Source organism: Coptis chinensis, chromosome 2 (genome assembly GCF_015680905.1).
Source record: "Coptis chinensis isolate HL-2020 chromosome 2, ASM1568090v1, whole genome shotgun sequence".
NCBI lineage: Eukaryota > Viridiplantae > Streptophyta > Magnoliopsida > Ranunculales > Ranunculaceae > Coptis > Coptis chinensis.
Genome location: NC_141457.1, coordinates 97,086,813 through 97,112,422, shown reverse-complemented (window position 1 = coordinate 97,112,422; position 25,610 = coordinate 97,086,813). Strand labels below are relative to the sequence as shown.

At 37.8% G+C, this 25,610-nt stretch overlaps 1 protein-coding gene across 1 annotated transcript; it reads left to right on the top strand.

The window, feature by feature from the left end:
• The first annotated feature begins 17,557 nt into the window (after positions 1 to 17,557).
• Positions 17,558 to 19,470, top strand: LOC147519379 (uncharacterized). Its single transcript, XM_086594124.1, has 7 exons — positions 17,558 to 17,668; positions 17,754 to 17,921; positions 18,052 to 18,086; positions 18,141 to 18,484; positions 18,566 to 18,727; positions 18,826 to 19,133; positions 19,222 to 19,470. Exons 1-7 carry the CDS (start codon positions 17,558 to 17,560, stop codon positions 19,468 to 19,470), a joined length of 1,377 nt encoding a protein of 458 aa, XP_086450250.1.
• The last annotated feature ends 6,140 nt before the right edge of the window (positions 19,471 to 25,610 follow it).

The following is a 25,610-nucleotide window of genomic DNA, read 5'->3' as shown; positions in this document are numbered from 1 at the left end:
GAAACATAATTATACCATTATAACTGAAGTGAAAGAAAGACTTTATTGATAACCAAATCTTGAAAAGTGCAAAGATAATAATAGAAAAGAAACAATTGAACTGGAAACAGACTAACAAATTTTTGTCGGTGTTTCGTTCTACTTGTTAATTTTGTCCGCTCACTTAGTAAAATAATTTGTTGCGATGAGCAAGAAATGAACACTGTCAGGGGCTGTTGGAAATAAACCAAAAATGTCAAGGCCCCATTTCGCAAATGACCAAGGTTTATAGATTGGATGACGCTTCATCGCGAGAAGTTGACCCATATCATATATCATGTGTTTGACAAGGCACCCACTTCTCGGACAAACGCTTAACATCCTTTGGCATGTATGGCCACCAATACCATTGGGTCATTGCTATGTGAGCGAGACTTCACCCCCGGGAATTCCTGAGCATCATCAGCTGCATGATCATCGTCGGTAAATACCGAGACATTATCAGTGCCAAGCTCGTTGGAATCATCTGACAGCATAAGTGGTTAATCCAGTGTTGTCGTTACAGTGATGACTTGATTTTTTACGGATAAGTATGCGATAGAATCAGGATGCCTTACATCATAATCGCGGATACTGTACAATACTGATAGATGTAAAATTTCATGCAATTCGTTGAACGAAGTCCAAATAAACGCCCATTCTATCATTGCGAGCCGCATATTATCATTCAAAGTTGCTAGCGACTAATTTAGAATAATTAATCGTAACTTAGTCTCCCCCAACTGAAGAGTTGTGCGTATACCGCAAATGACAGTTTCGTACTCGGCCATATAATGTGAAGCGTTAAAAACTCAAACGTAGAGACCTCGCAATTATGTCTTCATTCAGCTTCAAGATGACAAAAACAAGACCGGAGGCGGACTCATTATGCGAACTATCGGTGTAAATCTAACAATCAGCAGATATATCCGATAAATATTTCAAGTCATCGCCCCCGGGAGGTAATGTCAATTAGGGATTGACGTTTTCCTCATCGAGTAATGCGTTCGACATAGGAATATCGTCAATAAGAAAATCAGTCATTAGCGAAATCAAAGTTTGTCTCTGTTTAATTGTACGAGTGTCAGAGATAATGTTATAAGCGCTAAAGTAACTTTTCCATTCTACGACTCAATTCGTAGATATTGCAAAAAAACTTGCGCAACGGATATTGAGTATAAACTTCAACTATGCCTTCCTGGAAATAAGCTTAAGACGTCTGGAAGCTTGAAACAAGGCCAATGCAATTTTCTCAATGCAAGAATGCCTCGATTCAGTTGATATAAGAGTCTTGCTAACAAAGAATATGAGACGACTATCGGCACTATGAAACGGCAATGGACAAATATGAATTGGATATGTTTTGCTGAGATTCATAAAAAGTAACCATTGCAAAGTTTGTATGTATCGTCTTGAACTCGTGGGTAACCATTGTGAACAGCGAGAATCTAATCACCACCATGTAAACGATCCCACATGCAACTATGTTGTTGGCGTGTGTTACGTTGTGGTGTGACAGATACAATAGCATTTGTGAGAACTCATGGATGACGTACGTTGGGAACAATAGGAATTTCATCCTCACCACGTAAACGATCTCACATGCTATGATGTCATTGGCGTGTGTTACATTGTGGTGTGACAAATACAACATCATCTTTGAGAGGAATGGTTTGTTTTAGATGACGTTTGTAGTAGTTGTTATGTTTGGCGTACACTCGTGCACTTTTGAAGAAGTGTTTCTCGAGACATATGACGGACATTATCCGCAACACATGACGAAGAATCGTCAGAGGCAATAATTTTGTGCCGCAACGGTAGTCGGGTCGCATGCAATCGAGTGTTGAAAAGGAATGGGAGGGAGTAGTCCTATACCGCCAGGTTGACTTTGAACCTCACATTCGCGATGATCGTCAGTAAGTGCATCGAGAACTTAGGCTCGTCGAGTATTCATCATAATTTTTGTAGAACGTGATCGTCGGTTTTGAATAAGAACCGCAGACGGCGCCAATTATGTTTCGACCAAATATGATCAAAACACTAACTGATGAAGAAAGAGGCGAATAACGTAGAATAGTAGTGAGGAAAGTGATGGTGATTGAGAGAATGATGAGACTGTACCTTTCGGTTGCCTACGTACCCAAATTATCGATGGGATCAAGTCCCAAGAACGTAGTTCTGTATGAAAAATAGTTTGGTATTTATATAGGTAGAGTAGAGAATCCTTGTAGCTCAAGTATTCTTGTAGCTTGAGTAATTGTGATAGAATATAACTCTCAACTGATAATTATCTCTTTGATAAGAAACGAATCTGGACATAAATCAACGTACATTAGTGGCAAGTCATGTGGCTAAGGTTCAGCCTTAGACACATGAGTTAATGGGCCTGTACATTGATCCATGATATTGCGAATTGGGCTTTAGCCCTGTCGATTAAATGAATAAAGTGGAGACTCCTACCAATGAACGTTTGCCACGTAGGTGGGGGTCGAAACATACATCAAGAATGTCCATGCATTATTAGAGTTAGTACCACTATTTGATCCTACTACTGCGGTGACAACTGATTCAGAAGAACCAGACTCGATCTTTTCCATTGAAGAGACGGTTGCTCACAAATCCTTAATCCCCAATCATCCAACTCCAGATTTAAAATTTCTACCCTCTGATTTGAAGTACGTGCATCTCGATCCCGATGGTAGTCACCCTATAATAATTTCTGCTCACTTAACTACCGACGAAAAAGTACGTTTTGTTCGTGTCATTCGTGAACACCACTCCGCTATCGGTTGGTCCTTAGATGATATCAAGGGAATAGACCCTAACGTATGCACGCATCGTATACATCTCGATGACGGCTCAAAGATATCGCGAGAACCACAACGTCGCCTTAACCCCGCCATGAAAGAGGTGGTGAGAGAGGAAGTTTTACATTTACTTAATGTAGGTATCATATACCCTATCTCTGATAGTGATTGGATTAGTCCTGCCACGCGTTGTTCCTAAAAAGTCCGGCATTCAAATTGTACATAATGAAAATGGTGAATGCATCTCCACTCGCATTCTATTAAAATGGAGAATTTGCATTGACTATCGCAAACTTAATGCCAGAACACATAAAGATCACTTCCCTCTCCCATTCATTGACCAGATGCTAGAACGTTTAGCCGGTCATGCTTACTACTATTTTCTTGATGGCTATTCCGACTATTTCCAAATTGTCATCGATCCCGCCGATCAAGAAAAGACAACTTTCACATGCCCCTTTGGAACCTTTGCATACAGACGAATGCCTTTTGGTCTTTGCAATGCCCCAGGCACCTTCCAATGCTGCATGCTTCACATTTTCAGTGATATGGTGGAATGTTATATGGAAGTCTTCATGGACGATTTTTTCATTTACGGAAATTCCTTTGACGACTGCATATCCAACCTTTCTAAAGTGTTAACGCGTTGCGAAAAGAAAAATCTGGTACTTAATTGGGAGAAGTGCCATTTCATGGTTACCAAGGGACTTGTTCTAGGTCATATTGTTTCGAAAGACGGGATAGAGGTTGATAAAGCTAAAATTGTTAAAATTGCTTTGCTACCTTTCCCACATACAGTTCATGATATCCGTGCCTTTTTAGGCCACGCTGGGTTTTACAGGTGATTCATTCAGGATTTTTCTAAAGTTGCTCGACCTTTAACCAATCTCTTGCTTAAGGATGCAGTATTCGACTTCAATTACAATTGCAAACAAGCTTTTGAAACTCTAAAAACCGCCCTGACTACCGCTCCTATTATTCAACCCCCTGATTGGTCTCAACCATTCGAACTGATGTGTGATGCTAACGACTTTGCTATTGGCGCCATACTAGGCCAACGACGTGATGACAAACCCATTGTCATTTACTACGCTAGTAAAACTCTTAATGACGCTCAACACAATTACACAACAACTGAGAAAGAGTTCCTAACTATTGTCTATGCTTTGGATAAGTTTCACCCTTACCTAGTGGGATCATCCACCATCGTATATACTGAACATGCCGCACTTTGATGCTTACTCGCGAAAAATGACGCGAAACAGCGATTGTTCTGTTGGATCCTTCTCTTGCAAGAATTCACCCTGGAAATCAAAACAAGAAAGGAACCGAAAATGTCGTGGCCGACCATTTATCAAGGCTAGTTGGTGACATTTATAGTGATTCTGAAGCCATATGTGATTCCTTCCCAAATGAATATTTGTACTCTATTTTCTCATCTCCATGGTACGCGGATATTGTTAACTAGCCAATTACTGAGGAAGTTCCTTCCTCTTGGTCACGTCCCGATCGTAAAAAGTTTTTATCCACTGTAAAATATTATTTCTGGGATGACCCCTACCTTTTTAAGTATTGTTCAGACCAACTCATTCAACGTTGCATTCCCGACTGGGAGCACACCGACGTATTATCCTTTTGCCATGAACAATCTTGCGGAGGTCATTTTAGTGGAAAGAAAACTGCGGCTAAGGTGTTACAATGTGGTTTTTACTGGCCTACCATTTTTCGCGATGCACACAAACATTGCATAGCCTGCATTCGTTGTCAGCACCTAGGTCGAATTACAAAATGCAATATGATGCCCCTAAATCCTATCTTAATTGTGGAAATTTTTTATGTTTGGGGCATTGATTTTATGAGACCCTTCCCAATTTCTCAAAGTTTTCTCTACATTCTAGTCGTTGTAGACTATGTGTCCAAATGGATTGAGGCACTCGCATGTCGCTCAAATGACCATAAGACTGTCGTGAATTTTGTAAAAGAAAATATTTTCTCTCGTTTTGGTGTCCCCAAAGCTATCATCAGTGATGGGGGTACACATTTTTGTAATAAATTTTTTGGGTTTTTAATGAAGAAATATGGAGTTACTCACAAAGTTGCTACTCCATATCACCAACAAACGAGTGGCCAAGTGGAAGTCTCCAACAGATAGATTAAGTCCATTATGGAGAAAACTGTCAATCCATCAAGAAAGGACTGGTCTCTCCACTTATCGGATGCCTTGTGGGCATACCGAACAACATTTAAGACACCTATAGGGATGTATCCTTACCGCATTGTTTTTGGAAAACCTTGTCATCTGCCAGTTGAACTTGAGCATCGTGCCCTTTGGGCCATCAAATGCCTCAATTACAATATCAACGAGGCAGGCGAGAAGCGAAAACTGCAAGTAAATGAGCTTGAGGAGATTCGGAGTGATGCTTATGATCTATCGAAATCCTACAAAGCTAATATGAAAAGAGTGCACGACAAGCACATTTTGCGTAAGGATTTTAAAATTGGCCAAAAGGTTTTACTGTATAACTCCAGATTACACATTTTTCCTAGTAAATTGAAAACACGATGGTCTGGTTTTTTCATTGTGTCAGCTGTGACACATTATGGGGCAATCTCTTTGCTTAATTCACAAGATAACAGCGAATTTCAAGTCAATGGATAGCGCCTAAAACATTACCACGAATTACGCTCCCCAGATGTTGAACAGACTCTTCTTCAGGATCCGGTCTACATAGACTAGATGTTTTGTTTGGTGTACTCAATCTTGTTTCTATAGAAGGTACGCCATTTTGGTAGCCGGACCATCTTCTATTTTATGATCTCAAAAGTTCTTTGAAGTATGTGGTTGCAAGCACCGGAACCTTAGTCCACGGAAACTCTATTTCAGAACTGAGTATAAATGTCTTCTGCAACACGAGCAAATGTGCCTGTTGGTAAACGATGGGTACCTAAAATTTCACTTCCTTCCTTCTCTTCCCTTTTCTATTCTCTGCCTCGCGAACTTCAGCTAATCATTTGGTGTAAGTCTCACTCATCACGAATAGGGAATGGTCGTAGTACTTTTGCTCGTAAACGACGTGCGTGAAAGATGGGATGGTGTATGCATTGCCAAACACCCTTTTGTCCAGGTCCTGACTTCCTATCTGGTATTAGCCAGTTTAAGGTATACTTTTGTCTGACACCAGCTGTGCAAGATAATCTTCGCCCCCGCGCCGTTTCTCCCACGGGTTGGGAATCGTCTTGAGAATCTGATGTTAAAAAACTCACAAACGTCTTGAGAATCTGATAATAAAAGACTTGATTCGTCTTAAGGATCTGACGTTAAAAGACTCACCTTGTAGATATGTGTATATTGTTGCCTTTTATAAACAAATTCCCCGTGCTTTAAGTTGTACACATAGAGATTCGTGTTCAACCTCTGATGTTGCATACTTGGAACACAAATGGGCAATGGTTCCACTAGACCAACCCCTAGAATTGGTTACTTTGAGTTCCTTTTGGGGCGGTTTGAGGATAGTCGTATGTAATAAGGGCAATATTATTAGACCGTAGCGCGCACGATCCAGGATGGTACCGTCCTGCCCCTAACCCCATAATACATAAAGGTAAAGCCATAGTCTGGCTGGATTAGGTTCACTCCAGAGCCGACATGGCAGTTGCCTATGAATTTAGATGTTGACTCTTCTGGACATCTAATGTGTTTCACGTAATCTCCCTTGTATATAAATAAAACATTTGTTTATAAATAAAACACCCTACTTTCTTTTCAAAACTCTTGTGACCTTTGAGAATGACTCATATAATTGGATAACATTTTTCGTGCCGATCATTTTGATATCTCGTTCATCCAATTCGGAGTCCAAACGAGTCGTGGGTGAGCGTTTAGATTTTTTAGGCTTAAATCGAGCTTTAGGCTTGATTTGGGCTTGGAAATTTTTTTTGGCCCAACCAAATCTCGGGCCATTTAAACCCAACAAACCCGACCGCACGCGTCACCATCACACACTTCGTCTTCCCCAATATCCGGATCTTGTCCCCTCTCAATTAAATCTCGCACGAGACAGGCCCACGTTATATCCAGGTCTCGCGACGCGACTCCTACAACTCCGATTCCAATTCCCTTCCGTCAGCAAGTCCCATTTCTCCCCCTCATCATAAATCAATAGCCAGCCTCTCCCTCAGAGCAGTAATGGCCGGAAATAGGTGAATTTGTGTGGAGAAAAATTTTGGAAATTTATTCAAAAATGGGATGTTTGCTCCATTCTTTGATAATGAAATTCACTCTAGAGGATGGGAGTACTTGTTATATGCTAATGGCGGGCTTTATTCCAAGGATTTGGTGATGAAATTTTACCGCAATGGGAGCTTTAATGGCGACCATTTTTGGGTTACCGTCAAGGGGTGTCCCACGGGTTTTGATCTCCCGGATCCGCGGACATTCACACCTGTTTTGATCTCCGGGATCACGGACTTACGACCTAATGCTCGACACGCTAATAGAGGGAGAGTACAACATAGATGGGAAATGCACGTATCAGCGTTCGGTGCGACGGAACCAGCTGGCTGTGACTCAATGGCTGGGACTGAACGTCATTGGCACCTTGAAGCCCTCGGACATCAACAAGACCTTCCTCCACCTTCTCTAGATCGTCCAGGAGCGAAAGGGTAACTTCTGCATAGTTACCTTTTTTTTGATATTATTACGCATGCCACTCTTAGGTCAGCCCCTATTGCCGTTCTTGTAACGCAAGTTATGATTAATTTTTTCTGTCCACCACCCCGCTACTCCCTATACCACAATATGAGAATATGCTTATCTTCAAGAAATGCATACTGACCCCTTGGGAACCCACAGCACCAATGGCTGTTGAGCACGCTAACGTAGGCCCATCTCACCCACCCTACTTTGATGACACTGCTATGAGTAAGATGAGTCACCCTATGGATGCTTTACGTGCTATAAACAGTGGCATGAGAGACACGTACACTCGCCAGGTATCGATGAAACATGTCTTGGACGAGTTAAGGACAGATATGACCACTCGCCACGGGCGTTGATGACAAAGATGGGCTTAATTTCAGCAGGAAATGCGAGCTTCCATGAATGCATTTCAGGACCAAATGACTACTCACCAGAACAAGTTCCAGCGAATGTTCATGGCAAACCAACATTAGTTTCAGGCTCAGGTGTTGGATACTCTGGGAGATATCCAAGAGCAGTTAGACTCCACAGGAGCTTGTCCTGCACGACGTCGCAGAACTCCTGGTTCTTCTTCTGCAGCCCCTGAGGATTCTCCTGCAGCCCCCGAGGATTCTCAGTAGACAGTTTATTTTCACCGTTCTTGTATATTAATTATGTAGGATATTTTATTTACGTGTTTACATTTTTATTTTCGAACTTAGGATGTCTATCAATTCCTACATTCTCTAAAATTTCTGCCTTGTTAAATAGTATATTAGTTATCTCCAATATTATATTATATAGGTAGAAACATATATAATAATATTAGTAATAGAAATATATATACATACATTTTTAACGTCACAATTAACGGAAAATTTTTACCGTAAACCAACGTTTTGCAAAACGGTCATGAAATCGCATCTAAAAATGGTCAGAAAATGGCTCACTTTTCTTCTATAAATAAGTTCAACACATTCTTCACATTTCACTCCTTTCACTTTCTCCCCTCTCCACTTTTTATTCTAAAAATTGTTTTTAGATCACTCTAAGTTTCAAGATTCATGGATGCACTAGAAAAGTTTGAGCAGCAGCAGATTGAATATGCTACTCAAGTATTTATGCTCGGTTGTTTTATTATAGTAATGTTGTTAATGTGGCATATAATTCTATCTAATATTTAGGTTTGTATTTTATTTCACGTATCATTAGGATGTGTTTCCAATCCTCTGTGTGTTCTTACATCTTATTGTAATAATATATTTACATCTTCCTTTGCCTTCTACTTACACTATTTCTTTCCTAAAAAAAAAAAAAAAATGGGCACTCCTTGTAGTCACATGCCCCATTCTTCTCATCCACACTTTGCGCCATATTTTAGAAAATACACGTGGTCTAACTACCCTGTGACACCTCGATCCATTATTTTCTACATCTTCAATTGGTGCCTATTTATAACAAGGATAGACACCCTAAATACCAACTTCCCTTTTTCCACTAAAAATTTTCTTTACCCTCCATCTTTAATGGCCCTTACTTTTACGAATTTTTAGTGTTCGAAAGCAAAATTTTTATGGAAAATTTCCAAAACGGTATTTTTCATCCATTTTTGACACAGAAATTTTACGTCGAGGATGGTAGTAGTACCCTCTTTTACATCATTGATAACCCTTAAAAACTCAACTAGATTACCCTAACCTTATTCTTACGGTATCAATTATTTCATTTCCTACTCTCACATATATATTCATGCAATATATAGAGTACGGAATCGTTCCACTCTTAATCTAGCAAGACATAAACGAATTCAACTAATCAAACACAAGGAACAATGGTGAGAGTAATGAGATGTGAAATTTCTATTCTAAATAACAACTATTCTAACAAGCAATCATCCTCACATGGCTTCCTTAACCTCTTCTAATAGAGGTTTTAGCCTAATATCATTATACTATCATTCCCAACACAAGAACAATAATAACAAGTCATAATTTAATAACTAATTTAAACTTTATAAATCTAATTTTAATAATAGTCTAAGAATCACAATAAAGACAACCTAATTTATGAATTTAAAACAACTAAAACTAAACAAGAATTTAATCAATAACTAAATTGAAATGAAAACTAATTCTTTATTATAAAACTAAATTTGATTCTAAATAATAATCTACTTTGTTCTAACACTAATTAATTGAAGGTAAAAACTAGATCTAAAACAAGTTATTCTAACTAATTAATGGAGTCTAACCTCCTTTTCTAATCTAGATCTAGGTATGCTTAAGAGCTAAGTCTTCTCCATACAAATGGAGGAGACCAGATCCACTTTTTCGTGCATGGGCTGAGGAGCCATGTTTTAGGCCGGAAAATCGAGCCCAAAACCCAATCTCTTCAGTCCACAGGGTCCTTTTCAGTTGGATCTGACTTCAGCAGGCTTTTCGTCCACTTCTGCTCTTTTGATTGGGTCAAGGCTTGGACCATTGGAAAGCTCTTTCCGAGCCAGTTGTTTTGACATAAGGTAAGCCCAATTCCGAGGCTTGAGTCCAAAGATACGGTCTTTGGAAGTTCTGCTAACTTTTGTATGATGTTTCTGCCCGCATTGACTCTAACTTCTCAACTTCTAACCGGGCTTTACAAAGGCTTTTTCTCCTTGAATCTTGGCCTTTATTCACAAAACTTCTTAGTAACCAACCCTTGCTCCTTTATATCGCCAAAGTGGCACATTTCTGCACAAAATAGACTTCAATGCCTGAAATACATAAAAGCATGTAATCAGCATTAACTCTTATTTATTACTCGCATAATTGGTTTAAAAGTATTATTGTTAATGGGTTAAAACTACAGTTTTGGGCTCTTATCAATCATAAGAAGACATTTTTTCCAGAGAATTGGTCATGTTGTTCTATAAACACAGCTATTTCCAAAACGGGCAATTCTTTGTCCGTGCAAACGGATGCGAGCATGAATTGACTATAGAAATTATCTCCGAGGTACTTCAAATTCCTATTATAAACCAAGGGATATATCTTCAAGATTCACCATTTGACAATATCAGACATATGATGTTTGCAACTATCCTTCACGGTGAATACAACCGGAAAAACCGTGTTGTTTATCAGCGATCCTTGCAAAATAACCAATTATCTGTGATCCAATGGCTGGCTCATAATGTGCTCAACACGTCTAAGACTTCCGAAATAACAAAGCCCCTCCTCCATCTACTATGGGTCTTGTAGACTAACTGCAATGATTTTTGGATTATTAAATTTATCTGGAACGCTATCGCAACACGTGCCAAGAAAAAGGCAGCTCCTTTGCCTACCATTGCGACACTTATCATGATGTGTTGGGGTTTTTCTAGTACTTCTCCTAATACACCTCTCAGAACAGCTAACATTCTTACCATTCACTCAGTTTGTAGGAACGGTTTCTGGAATCCCGACGTTGCAAAGAACCATGTCAGTACAGAAACCGAAGAAGCTTGTTTTGCTGACAACATCTTCACTGAAAATGCATTAAGCAATGTATTTAATCCTATGGAAGGCCTTCGTTTAATTTAACAAGGACTGATGACATTATACAAACATCAAAACATTATCATCACCAGTCTCCTTGCATTTCACGACCTGCGGACAATACAGGAAGAGGAACAAGCACAATTCTTACACAGTCACAACCTGTTCTCGACAAATTACACTCTCATAATGGAGAACCACGCCGAGATTTACCAGACACAGAGTGAAATTATGCAACGAGCTGTTGCCAGAATTGATGGCATCGAAGATCTTATAAATGGATTCCTTTCACAAAAGGATCCTCGCCGTTACTTGGGCCCATGACACAATTTAAATTTTGCAATTTTATGTTCTTTGTCATTTTCTTTTTAGTTTTTTCAAATATAGTGCAATTTCCCTATGGTAATTTGTTTTTTCTTAATTATTCTCATCATATTCTAATATTTGTTTATCTTTGTCTAATAGGTAGCATCTTTCTTCACGCATCTTCTACAATGGAAGCTCCAAAGATGATTCCAGAACAATCTTTCCATTTGTTCTGAATTCTCCCCGCGTATGGACATCTTTTTCGGAGACTACATCACTTTCGAAGTCGGTTGGAACTCTCTTATTCTACACCCCGGAGCGGACATACTCCCCAGGTTTGGCAACTTATTTTTACGATCATATGAAAGATCTACCTGCATGCAGGGGTTTCCCTTTGAACGGATTTACAATCCGTATTGGTAACACCCGACACTTTTTTCGAGCCAACAGTTGTTATGGCTCTAGACCTTCCTCCTTTTCAGCCCGGACATCCCCATCCAATACATGGTAGAAAACAACTTTAACGACTATTCTTGGGAAAAATTTGTCACCCGTTATGGCGATGGCCTTGCCAGTGTCGATTGAAGCGTGCGTAGGCGGGCGATGGCCAGACTTTACTATTCCACTTGCCAGTATGACCATGAATGTTGAAACTACCATGTTATTTATTCTTTTGAACATCATGGAGGATTGGCATTTTTCCACTGCATCAAAGTCAGCTTGTAAGACGTTCCATGCACTAGCCCAGCAACATACCGCCTTCGACATCACAGACCTAGTAATTGAGAACCTAAAGAGGGATCGATCTTTTCGGTAGCACTATATCACCTTACCAGTCATAGCATGCAGGATAGTGAGGATATGTACTTCCCACAGTTTGTGGCCACCTTTCAATGGGTTTAAGGTCGACTCTATGTGTCCAACCAACAAGATCATTCGTTCTTTGCGATTTTGGACATGGCGACGCCCTGCAAGGTATCTAAAGAAAGTGCGTTCCTTCCCTAATGATGATAAAATAATAGCTCATCGACACTGCAAAGAAGAGGAAGTGGAGCGAAGTCTGGAAAGCTATGATAGATTGGCGTGATGTAAAGGAATGGCATTTCTACAGGGACGAAGCAAGGATGGACTATCCTCCAGTTCTTGGTTGGGGCAATGTGAGTTGATGCATGTACATATTTGTTTTATGTTTTGATGTGAGATAAATAAATAACCTAACAGTGTGCCAATCTAACAGTGTACTTTCACTTTTATGATGTATACTATATAGTGTGTTACAATAAATTTCTGTGGAAGATGTCAGCTATATTTTTGTTCAAAGCCTCTCAGGTATACTCTTTCTTCCTCTTAACACTTTGAGGACACTGTGTCCGACAGTTTGGGGGTGGTGAGAACCTTTTGCAAAAATTAAGCATGTATAGTTGTATATAGTTTACTTTATGTCTAAATAAACGTATTTAGTGATAAATTCTCGTTTCCTTTTCTGTGATGAAAAATATTTAGAAATCTCACCCTAGCATCAGAATTAGGACTTGTTCTTAGAAACTTAATTTACTATGTATGCAATAGTTTTTATATCTTTTCATGAGCATTCATGCACTGACTATCATTAAATGTACACAACAGTAAGTTTCTAGGACCCACAGTTAGACAACTTAGTTTTCATATCCTATAAGAATCTAACCAGAAAGCCTCAAAATGTGTGATATGTGAGTAATAACACAGAAGAGTAGTTTTTCCGAATAGAGAAGTTCACACGTCTACTTACTTGATCACTACCTAAATCCTAGGCGAGAATTTAGGCCTTCTTGGATCGATATAGCCAAAAGTTCACACCTGTAAAAAAAAAATTACCGCTAGTCGCCCCACTGAACCTTTCATTAACCCTTTTTATTTCACCAAAAATTCATTACCCATCTATTGACCATAAATAAATAAGCCTACCTAGATGATGAGTATGAGAAATAGGATGAAGTGCAGAAAAATGAAGAGAAAAACATTGTCACAAACCAAAATCAGTTACCTGTTTCAGAAGAAAAGAAAAAGAAAAATAGAAATATGCTTCCAAAAATCAAAAGAAATATCAAAGTTAAAATCCCCAAATCAAATCAAAAGGGAATACAAAAGCTTGAAAAAGCCAAGTATGGAAACTAATGTTAGAAGCAGGAAGGAAAAATGATTTCTCTAGTATAAATATCTCGAAGACCTTATTCTCTCATACTTATCAATTTTTTTGAATTTTCTATTCCATTTTCTTCTATACTACCTCATAATCCCCATAACACCTAATAAAGACCTCTAGCTCAATTAGGAGTAGGATAGTGTGATAATAAGTAGTAGTTATGACTGCTCGACCTCGGCTCCTCTGATTGTCATTGAGTATGTGAGGAAACGTGTGCCCACTGCACACTGGAGATAGCAAAACTTGAGTGGAAAAATAAGAGAGAAATTGTGTTTCGACACATACCTGTGACTCTGTGAGAACCTTCTTAAGGACGCTATCCAAAGGATCCAGAAACGGCCCTGCTTTCGTACATTTCATTATAAGATCACTGTATGCATGCTCATACGTAGATGTTTTGATTATTGTATGTATATTAACTTGAATTTCGAAAGAATTAAATCCTTGTTTTCCCCGCTAGTGAAATGTCTAGATACCTGAGATTGATTAAGGAAACAAGCCCTTGTTACTAAGTCGTTGTAGTATAAATGAAGTTTGTGAGTATCTTCTCTGGAAAACTCTCACGAGGCTATAACTCGTCCACTATGGAATTCCTAATGGTTCAAGGCCTTGTTGCATACGGTTAATGCAACCGCACTCTGTGAAATGAGATTTAGCTTAGGACAACACATTTTTGACCACTTATCATTTTAATTTCTCTTCTTTGCTTGAGGACAAGCAAAGTATTGTTTGGGGGTGGTGTGATAAGCACCCAAAATTGTAATATTAAACCCCGAGAGACATAGCATTTTGATCAATTATGTGTTTAGTAATAATGTAATAATTATAATTTCGTACTTTTGCAGGTTTCCGCAGTTAACATGAATATAATGATAAAACATGCATCGAAGTATGGGAATATTGGAATATTTGAAGTTTCCCACTTAACCCCAGTGAAGCCCAACAAAGCCTGACTAGAGCCGAAGTTTCCAAAAGAACAAAACCAATGCAGAACGGGTCCACATATAAAAAAGCAACAAACTTCCGAAGCTCACATATGATAAATCTAGATGCCGACGTTAGCTAGTGAACTGCCAAAGCGACCAGGGCGACCAACTCTACACAAAGACAGAAAGTTATAAAAATGCCAATATCAGCGCCGCCACTAGACACACTAAGTAGACCCACTCTGCGGGCCCAAAGGCATAACGAGTCAGCATAGGCAGGTGGCAAGTGATGGTCATAATTTTGTGCCACCTTTCAGAAGGAAAAGCCACTTATCAATTCAATGTTTGAATTGAATTGAGCAAAGGGACAAAAGCAAAACACAAAAGGACAAAACATTAAATGAAAGTTTTGTTTCGTAAACAAAACTTTGGATAAAATGAATTCACATGCAGACAAAACTTTGTATTTCAAAGTTTTGAATCTTTCAATTGAGAAATGGACGAAACCAAATTAAAGGCTTCACGAGAGATCAACCTATATATATGTAAGATATTCTCCTTCAGCAATTATGCTTTAGCTTATGTATTAGTTAGTTTTCATTCCAGCACTTACATTCCATCCTTTTTATTTCAGCAGATTAAATATTCTAAGTCATTTTCTTCTTAATAAAAGTCATTTTAGATTAGACATCCGGTCCCAAAATGACTGAGACTGTACAAATTTGGAGTGCCGATGATGCTTTACGATCTCTCAAGCGAGAGACAAAAATGTCTCGCACAAGTGACTCTCTCGGTGTCGAATAATTCCAATTTGTCCAAATTGATGTAGAATCGAACCAGGAGCTAAAATTATATTCCAGAGTTGAAATATTAGTTCAACTTCTTATGCTAGTACAATGCGGCTCAGAGATGTGGGCATTTCGCTAAGGATCAATACTCGACGTCGTCTCAGGATTTGTCTATGAACTCGAGACAAATTAGAGCTGTAGTGATGTGGTAATATAAACTGTTAAAAAATGATTCTTGCATGAGTATGATTAACCCTCTTCCTGTTTCTCTATCTTTGTTTATTTACATCGAAATCACCGTTAGTAATTTACATTATTTACATTTCCGTTAAATTAATTAAACCAACTAAAAAACCTAAAATCCTACTCACTAAAAGTTGTAATTCCAGTTGTGAACCTTGCTAAGCCCTAAGGTTTGGACGATCCCTTACTCGACCTATCCTACCAAACCCACGTGAGTAAGGTAACTTGACTAAACGAACGACTATACGGATTTTGGACTTTGGACTTTGGTCTTCGGACTTCGGACTGTGGACTTCGGACTTAAGTAACTAAAAACCAAAAACGTGGATTTAACGTTTTATCAACCGTGTTCTTTCTGTTGAGTGCATTTGAAAATACATAAATACCCCTTATCCAGTGCAATTACTATAATGACCCTTGACTTGGAGAAGACTGAATTCAAATTTTTGACATGTGTCATCATCTCAACAAATCAAATTGACGGCCAAAATCTTTTTTTTTTTTTTTTTTTTTTTTTTTTATAACATGGGCTAAATACCCTCAATTATTATCATGTGAGGTGACGTTTCTTCATCTGATCATTTCTATCCAATGGCTGGGGTCTTTCATGCAGAGAAACTTTGTATATTCCAATATGAGCTCGACACTTCTCTTTTTAGCGGGAAGAAAGAAAGAACTGCATCTTAAAGTTTCTTATCATTTTTAGTGTTTGATCATATTAAAACATGTTTATGAGAGGTTTAGATAGTGTGTTTGATGGTTTGATCGTGTGTTAAAGGGTTGAAGCTTGCGATTGGTTGTTGTACAAGTAAACTGGACATGCATTAAAGCTTGGTTTCTTAGTGATTATTCAAGGTAAATCCATCAATCTCATACCTTTATGGAAAATGAAGTTACTTTAGAGCATTTTGTGTATGAAAAACATCATTTTTGTATAAAAAAGTAAATTTTCACAAAACATCACTTTTTTTAATTGTGCATTTAGTGGTTGTAGGTTTAATACAAAACGGTGGTTCCATACTTGTATTTTCTGTTCATTTTAGTAGTAATGAACCATTTTAACTATTTTCATTGATGTAGTTGGTATATTTGAGTTGGGGTTGTTGCTAATATGTGTAACAACAGGTTATTTCGGTTATTTCTTCTCTATGGCTTGCTTTGGGGAGAAGAATTTGGTTATTCATTATGCTGGATTCTTTAGTTATCCACCTTGAGGTTTTGCATATTTACTAACTAACTACAAGACTACTGCACCACCATTTGTGATGAGGAATGTTGATGGGGATCGATTGAACATCATGGATTTGAAAGATGATATAAAAGAAAACTATTTCTCTAACAAGAAGGATGAATTTGTTTTGTTCTATGTAATTTGGGGTGAGAAGTTTTATGTGATGACAGACGAAGAATTGCTTAAGATGTGGGGATTGCTAGAATGTGATGACAATGGGGACTCCCACATTTTTGTTGAGTTTGATTGCGATAAGGAAAGAGACAGTGAAATACTTCAAATTACAGCACCACCACCACCACCACCACTTCACACTAAGAAGACAACTAAGAAAGCTAGTAAAGGGAAGAGCAAAATCTTATTGCAGATTTCTAGGATATTGTAGATGATGACTTAGGCCCCCTTACTGGTATTAATATTACACGAGTAGCACCACCTCCTCAGATTTTTCCAACACCACTTCAAACTATTGCACCACCACCACCACCTTAGCTAGATGAGATACAAGATGATAAAGGATATAGAAGCATGCATTCATCTGATGAAGAGAGGGAGTGGCGTTGTCCAAGGCCTGATGATTTCGTTGAGTTCATTTCTAGGACTGAGAATGTTTATGATAGAGAAGTTGAAGGTGAAGGGGAGTCATCAGTAGTAAGACCTATTAAGTGGACCCTTTATATGGAGTGGGCAACTCTTACAGAATTGCGAAGAGACATCAGAGATTACTGTATAAAGAATAAATTTGTAGCAGAGATGCCAAACAATGAGAGTTACAGAATTAGAGCACATTGTAAGGGTGTAGACAAGATGGTGATAGATGCCCATGGCTAGCATACTTCAGGCTGCAACAAGATGGGTCTACAATGAGGTTGAACACCTTTGTGGATCATCACATTTGTGAGGCTGACCCTGAACTCAAGAATAGGATGGCTGATGCAAGATGGGTAGCTACAAAGATTGAGGATCAAATGAAGGTAATGAGGAGTTGTTTAATGTTTGATGTGTACATTTCTTTGATGTTGTGTACATTAGTTTGATGTTTGTTATAATTTTTGCAAGGTTCATTTGAAGACCATGTCTCCTGCTTTTATAATGAAAGAAGTCAGGAGGATTTATCATGTTAGTATAAGCTACTACACAACTTGGACTGCGAGAGATAAATGTTTGCAAGCAATATATGGTGATTATGGGGCCAGTTACAATCTTGTCCCAATTTTTTGTGATGAGGTATGTACTTTCCTATATATAATTATAATTGTATATGTTTTTCCAGTTTTTTCATAGGTAAAGAGAATTTTATTAAGTTAATTAATGTATGCATATGCTTTTGTACGTGCTTTTGAATACATGTCTTTAGATATTGCAAAGCAATGGCCCAAACAACATTGCAAAGTACTATAAAGATGGGAACACCTTACAATTTTAAGGTGTTTGTATTGCATTTAGGGCTTCTTTAGATGCTTGGTTGGTGGGGTGTAGGCCAATAATTGGTTTGGATGGATGTTTCTTGAAAGGAAAGTATGGTGGTCAAGTGCTAAGTATGATTGGACTAGATGGAAACAATGGACTTTTTCCAATAGCCATATACATTTGTAGGTCAGAGGGTAAAGAAACATGGAAAGCATTTTTGGGTATAATGGCCAAATATCTTGAACATCACAGTAGACCCCTTGTGTTTATGTCTGATAGGCAGAAGGGTTTGATTCAAGCTGTGAAAGAGACATTCCCTAGAGCAGCTCATAGATTCTGTTTTAGGCATATGTACAAAAACTTCAAAAAATATATTAAGGGTGCCTATATGGAGTTGCTGGCATGAAGTGCTGCCAAGGCATATAAGAAGACTTAATTTGAGAGAATAATGAAGCTAATAGAGGCACAAGATTCAGAAGCAGTAGCCTGGTTGAATAGAGAGGGATATGAATCTTGGTCAAAGGCACACTATGACCATGAAACTAAATGTGATCAAGTTACTAACAACTTCTCAGAATCTTTTAACAATTGGATTTTAGACTTGAGGGATCTGCCTATTGCAAGTTTAGTTGACAAGTATCACTTAATGGTGATGAGTTTGAGATATAAAAGAAAGGAAACTGCCTTAAAGATGAATATAAATGGTTTGGTGCCCAATTAGAAAAATATATCAAAGCGATGATTGAACTAATTCCAAATTACATTGTGGATGGTTCGGATGATGGCCTATATGTTGTAAAGAATGAGCATGGGACAAGGTGGATTGTAAATTTAGTAAACCATGAATGTGATTGTCAAAAGTGGCAGTTGAGTGGCATAGTTTGTATACATGCTATAGCTGTGTTGTATCCTAGAAGAATGTCATGGACAGAGTATTGCAGCTCTTTCTATCATGTGAGGAGTTATTTACTATCATATAGTGGCAACATCAAACCAATGAGAGATATGAAAGAGTGGCCAAAACCAACTGTAAGTATATTGTTTTGTCATACAATAGTTAACTTTTTTGCTTTATCATACATTTCAAAATACATTTTATATTGATTACTTTGTGTAGGACCCTAACGAAATTGTCCGTCCTCCTCCATTTGAGAGAGCCATTGGAAGGCCTAGGAAACAAAGGATCAAGGAAGAATATGAGGAAGATATAGGGAGGGGCAAAAACAAGAGGAGAAAGATGACTTGCACAAGATGTAAGAAACAAGGACATAACTCTAGGACCTGCAAAGGGCTCCCTGCTTCAGAAACTGGAAGAAATAATAACACTACTGCTGCAGAATTAGTTGATTCAGTACCAGTTGATTAAGTACCACCAAATTCTGGTCCAGTAACTTCAGGTTCAAGTAGCCGGGAGCCAGCACCACCACCAAGGTTGAAAAGTATTTTATATTTGAACCTCATTATTAAACTGCATTATTAATTACCAAGCTAATGTAGTTTAGAATAACTCATGTAGGTCAAAAAAGGTAAATCATCAAGCAGCTACCAGTCGAGGGAAATCAAGTGCAAATCAAGATGCAACAGAAGTAGCTACCAGCAGCAAAGGAAAACCAAGTGAAAAACAAACTGGGAAAAAGTCGGTAAGCAAGAGAAATGAACTAAAATCTTAGCCTCAAACTCTGGTATATTACCCTCCAAGTGAAGCTTACTTGAAAGGCACGAAAGCACCAAAGGAGCTAACACAAAGATTTTTCTAGGGACCTGAGCATAGACACAGTATGGGAGACTTGCTAGCAAAGCAACATCACAAGTCGACTGTAGATGTGTTGACAGTAGCAAAGGAAACATTTGGGGCACCAGGAGCAACACCACCTCAGACTAGATAACCAACACCATATATATGGCCAGTACAAGCACCAGCACAAGCTCTATCACTATCAACTCGCCAAAGAAGCACCTTCCTCCTCTTGCACCCCCGTTGAGAGAAAGTAGTAAAAGCAAAGGTGTGAGGCCACCATCCCAATCGCAACCTTGATTGCTTTTGCTAATTTTGGATAGATGGACATGTGTTATGGCCTATTAAGAGTACTTTATGGGCTATGTTTTTGGATTCAGTATTGTTTAGAAAATAATTAGTTTTGGATTTGTTTTATTGTTTTTATTTTGGATTATGCAATTATGGATTTGTTTGTAGAACTGAATGTTCATTGACTCTTCCCTTTTGAGAATGCATGAATGTCCTAGTTTGCATTTTCCGTAACTTTCTATGGTATTTTCTATTGCTTTGTAAATTGTTTTAGGTGGTAATAGCTGAATGAATACAGCATAATAAATTCAATGCAGGTACCAAGAAAGGAAGCAAGTTAAAGAAGTGTGGTTATATAGTGTGATGTTGTTATGAAGTGATGTTGTTATGTAGTGTGGTTTAGACTTTGTTGGTCTAGGTTGTGTTGCAAATATGTTTTTAGTTTGAGTCTATAGTCTGTTCTTTCAGTACTGCTGTTATTTTTAATGTTATGAATAAATGTCTGTAAATGTTTTGAATCAATGAATCAATGTTGTTTCAGTACTGATCTTGTTTTGGGATGTTGCAGTTTCAACAGTCATTTATTTCTACCAAGTGAAGCATGATTGACAGAACTTAAATATGTATAATCATTTCATTTCAGTTCAAGTGCACGTAGTCTACTTTTACCGTTTTACGGAGTATAACTGTATAATCATCGCAAAGAATGTGTACTCTTTATGTGCTTGGTAAATGTGTACTCTTTATGTGCTTGGTAACAAAGAAAAGGAGAAAGATAGAACTGGGTTTTAAAAAAATGAGGGAGAATGACTTGTTCAAGACAACAAAATAAAAAGGAAACTTTGAAAAGTTCCTCTTGCTAGTTTTGAATTCAGTCGCAAAGATCAATACTAAAGTTTGAATTAATCACAACTTCCTGAATTCACCCACGAAAATTGATGATTCACATAGAAGGATATGAAAACAGTCAACTGAAGCTAAAAAGAACTCACTAGATAGTGTTTGGCCTCCGCAACCACCGGTTTTACACCAATGGATTTTTCTATGAATTGGCAGAGATCTCTTTCATTGATTGGGAACAGGGAGCGTGGTGTTCATGGAACTTCACTACTTTTATGATGAAGTGGTATTGACTTTACATGTTGTGACAAAAGGTGAACACAAAATGATGGAAGCTGTTTGCCTGGTTTGCAGCCATTCTTGACTTCCAAATAGAACAGGCAAAGGAAACTAACTTCAACAAGAAGAAGGATACTTTGAAACCAAACATGGCTGCGGTTCCCAGTGCTTTTCATTTTTTCCTAGGAATACAAGCAGATTAAGTTTAGAACATCAACTGACCTTCATTTTTAGAATCATTTCTTCATTTCTTCTTCTTTATTCCTTTTTTCTTTATTGAAACTTCTAGTTATATCCATTTCAAAAACAAAGGCCAAGGGTAATCACAAGTGAGGAGCTGACAATTTCTGAATTCTCTAAGTTCTTAAATGTATCTTACTGATTTCCTGGAATTAGACTTGTCTCATGATACAGTATACACTAATAGACTAATAGTATTACAGAACACCACATGACCCAGAATTGCCAGCCAAGTTTCATTTTCAGCACAATAACTGTTGAAAGCACCTCACCTTTGTCATTCTTGTAACATTATTAACACAAGTGGATCGGGGGTTGGTATCTAACCCTTAAACGAATCACTACTATATAACACAATTTTTTTTTCTAATCAACTAGCTTTATCCTCAAAAAGATTACAACTTACAAATATTATGATGACCTAAAATGAACCAATTAACAAAATAACAAGGAACAATCAGTCAATCTAAGCCACCATTTCATTTCATTGAACTGAAATCAGTCAAGCTAAGCCACCATTACATTACATAATCCTGAACTCTTACATTGAACAACCGAAAGCACCATTACAACAACCAAATAACCCATCTTGAAATTTCTAAGTAAACATCCAAGTCAAAAAAACAACAAAAACTACAACTACACACCATTTTTCCGTCTTAACTTTTGTCAACTCAAACTACAATTGACCATTAACCCTCTTCAATTCACGATTTTTTTTCCCTTCAAAGCTTCAACTTTTGCCTCCAAAACTTCCTCTTTGTTGTTTCGTTGCTCTGGAACCCATTCAAAATAACCACATGCTTTTGCCGAGTTGGTATCGTAATGCTTACACCCATAAAACAATTTACCTGGGTTTTTTGGAGTTTTGGAACTTCTTATATATACTGGATCGCCACAAAAACAATATCTTTGGGAAGAGACAGATGATGACGACATTTAATTTTGTTGTCAATATCTTTGGTGGAGGAGTGAAGGAGTTGTGAATTGAGGAGAAGTGATTTTGAGACTCTCTTCGATGCTGAGAGTCCCATTCAATTCGAGGTGTTTTGATGACTCGCCTTGATTCAGTTCAAGTACGTGTTCAACTACAGTATGTGGAAATGAGAATGGGCCAATGTGTTAATTTAGTTTGTAAACTTAAATAGGCCTACATTGAGGCCCATGATATACAAAAAGAAAATACACCTGTCATTTTTTTAATGGGTTTCAAAAAGAAAAAAAATGATTTTGGTCGTCGATTTGATTTGTTGAGATGATGACACATGTCAAAAATTTGAATTCAGTCTTCTCTAAGTCAAGGGTCATTATAGTAATTGCACTGGGTAAGGGGCATTTATGTATTTTCAAATGCACTCAACAAAAAGAACACGATCAACCAAGGTTGATTTGGATGTGCCGTGGTCTTTGGGAGGGTAAGCCTCTAGATGAAAGAAGTGGGGGGGGGGTAAAGCTAATTGGCATAAATATTGGGGGGGTAAAACTAGAAAACTGTTATATTGATCTAGCTACATCATTTCCACAAGTGACATGCAAATATTGTTGGTTTCATTTCTCACAACTAATGTTCTACGCCTCTACCTTTCAGGGACTTTCCAATGTCAAGTCTCAACCAAGTTTCTCAAACCACAAGGTGAATTTGATTATGGTTTGAAGTTCCCTTTCATCCTGCTGTCTTGCAAACACACCTATAACATACAAATTTATGTCAAAAGTAGTAGATAGCCTTTTTATTTTTGTGTTGATTAATCTGGTAACGAATGTCCTTTCTATAAGAAAAGAAAAAGAAAAAAAATCAAGGCTAGTGTTCCCCCAACACACACACACACAAGTAGTTATTGGTTAAAGACCAAAACATAAGGCTTAGATGCAGTAATGTTTGACACATCTCTTATTCACAAAATCAGTAAACCAACCAAAGTAAGCTAGAAGTAGCTTCTTTACGAATATGCAATGCGCAGGGGTGCGTGTGTGCTAACATGATTTAATCTCATATACAAGGCCATACCTAGCAATACCTCTATTGACGCGACTCTGGGGACATCAGGAGTAACAAAGGGGGACAAAGACGCATAGGTACATTTCTTATTATTAGGGACATTCATTCCTGCATATGATGATTTTCTTACTGTTAAATTTCATATTATTGGTGATGCTAGGAAAGTTGTGGCATTAATATATTGAGAGAAGCCAAAAAGAAGAACAATGGAGAAAGAGAGAGATTGATTAATTGAGAGAAAGATATAGATTGATTAGGGTTAGAGTGATTGAGTTTTTCTCTACCCAGAGTTACATATTTATACTAACCTAAAATATGATAATAGATATGGATGTCTACACTTATAGAAACATCGGACTTTACATATATGACATATTCTAATACTGACATATTATAATACTCCCCCTCAAGTTGTAATGCCACAAACTTGCAAATAACAGCTTGAATGCTAGAAAGAAAAGATAAAAATACAGCTCCCCCTTTCACATAGAACTGCCTTTAGTTGAAGAACTTAAACAATTGTTGAGACGAGACGTTCTGAAAAGTGAAACTGTCAGTGTAAACAGTGGTCTAACCTGAAAATTGAATTTGTACCACAGGCACAAACTGGAAACAGAACACCTATGTGATGACTGCAACCTGAGAGATAAATCTCAATAATGCTGTGATGATGTGACTGCAACCTAAGAGATTAATACTAAGTACCTGGCACCACTGCGGCATATAAAAGGAATCAAAACCTGAAAAGCTGAACCATCAACGACAGCAACATATGAGAAGCTCCTCAATAAGAAGGCGAAAATAGAAATCTGATGAAACACCATAGAACTCATAACCATGACATGAAAGAGAGTCAAACCCTTATAAAGGAAAGAAGTTATCAACCAACCAATAATTAGGAATTCTACCAAATCATATTAGTTGAGACGAGAAGAAACTGATGTGAACAGTATCAGTGAACAGTGCGATGAGTAGAGGAAGATAGAAAGAATAATTTCTCGCAAGATAGAGGACGTTTGCCCCTATAATACTTCAAACAAACAGCTTGAAACATATAACAAATACTTTGAACTGAAGAAAATCAAACTTAGGTTACTGGAGGTCAGGGCGCGGGCACGCTCTGAGATAGTGTAAAGTGGGCGCGGGCGTGCCTATGGAGAATAATGATAGCAACTTTGAGATATAGAGATGAAGGCGTGCACACCTAGCATAAGGCTTAGACTGAACGCGTGCGCGCTATCTGCTGGAAACGAACTTTGAATACTGAAGAGGGCGTGAACACCTGTATGAAGACAATCTTTAGCGCGTGCGCGCTTTGATCAATACGGAGACAGAGAGATTACCTGGCTTTCGAACCATGGATAATAATGAGATAGAGATTGCAAAACCTTAAACATGACGATGAACATTACAGTGAACAGTAACAATGAATAGTAGTTATAAACAGTGATGATGAACAATACCGTGAACAAGAGCGATGAATAGTATTGTGAACAGTGCGGTGAATAGGAACAATGAACATTGTTGGTGAATAGTGTCGATGAACAGTAAATCCATCCAGAGAAAGATTGAAACTTGAATCGAGATAGAAGAACTTCTTCTTGTGAGAAAAATTGAAACTTGAATTTAATACGGAAAATTAAAAAAAATTGATTTTGGTTTTGATTGATGGTGAGGTATTCCTCTCCTAACATACCACTAAACTTTGATTTAAACCTATGCTCTGATACCATGTTAAATTCTATATTAGTAGTGATGCTAGGAGAGTTGTGACATTGATATATTGAGAGAAACCAAGAAGAATAACAATGGAGAATAATAAAGATTGATTGAGAGAGAGAGAGATATTGATTAGGGTTAGAGTAATTAAGTTTTTCTCTACTCAGAGTTACATATTTATATTAACCTAAAACATAAGAATATAAACTACTAGATATGGATGTCTACACTTATAGAAACGTTGGACTTTACATATAGAACATATTTTAATACTTACTATTAAAAAATCATTTTTCAGAGGCTTTATCATTATTTGCTCAACTGAATTTTGGTCTTGCTTCATGTGTAAATACACAGAGAACAAGAGACCATCCATTTCCATCTAATAAGAGGAAACTATGCG

Bases quoted from the DNA above. Each gene is read 5' to 3' on its own strand.
- LOC147519379 (XM_086594124.1), top strand. From the start codon at position 17,558: ATGAGGTTGAACACCTTTGTGGATCATCACATTTGTGAGGCTGACCCT. The intron at 17,922-18,051 runs GTATGTACTTTC...ACATGTCTTTAG, and splicing joins TCCCAATTTTTTGTGATGAG to ATATTGCAAAGCAATGGCCC. The intron at 19,134-19,221 runs GTAAGTATATTG...TACTTTGTGTAG, and splicing joins AAGAGTGGCCAAAACCAACT to GACCCTAACGAAATTGTCCG.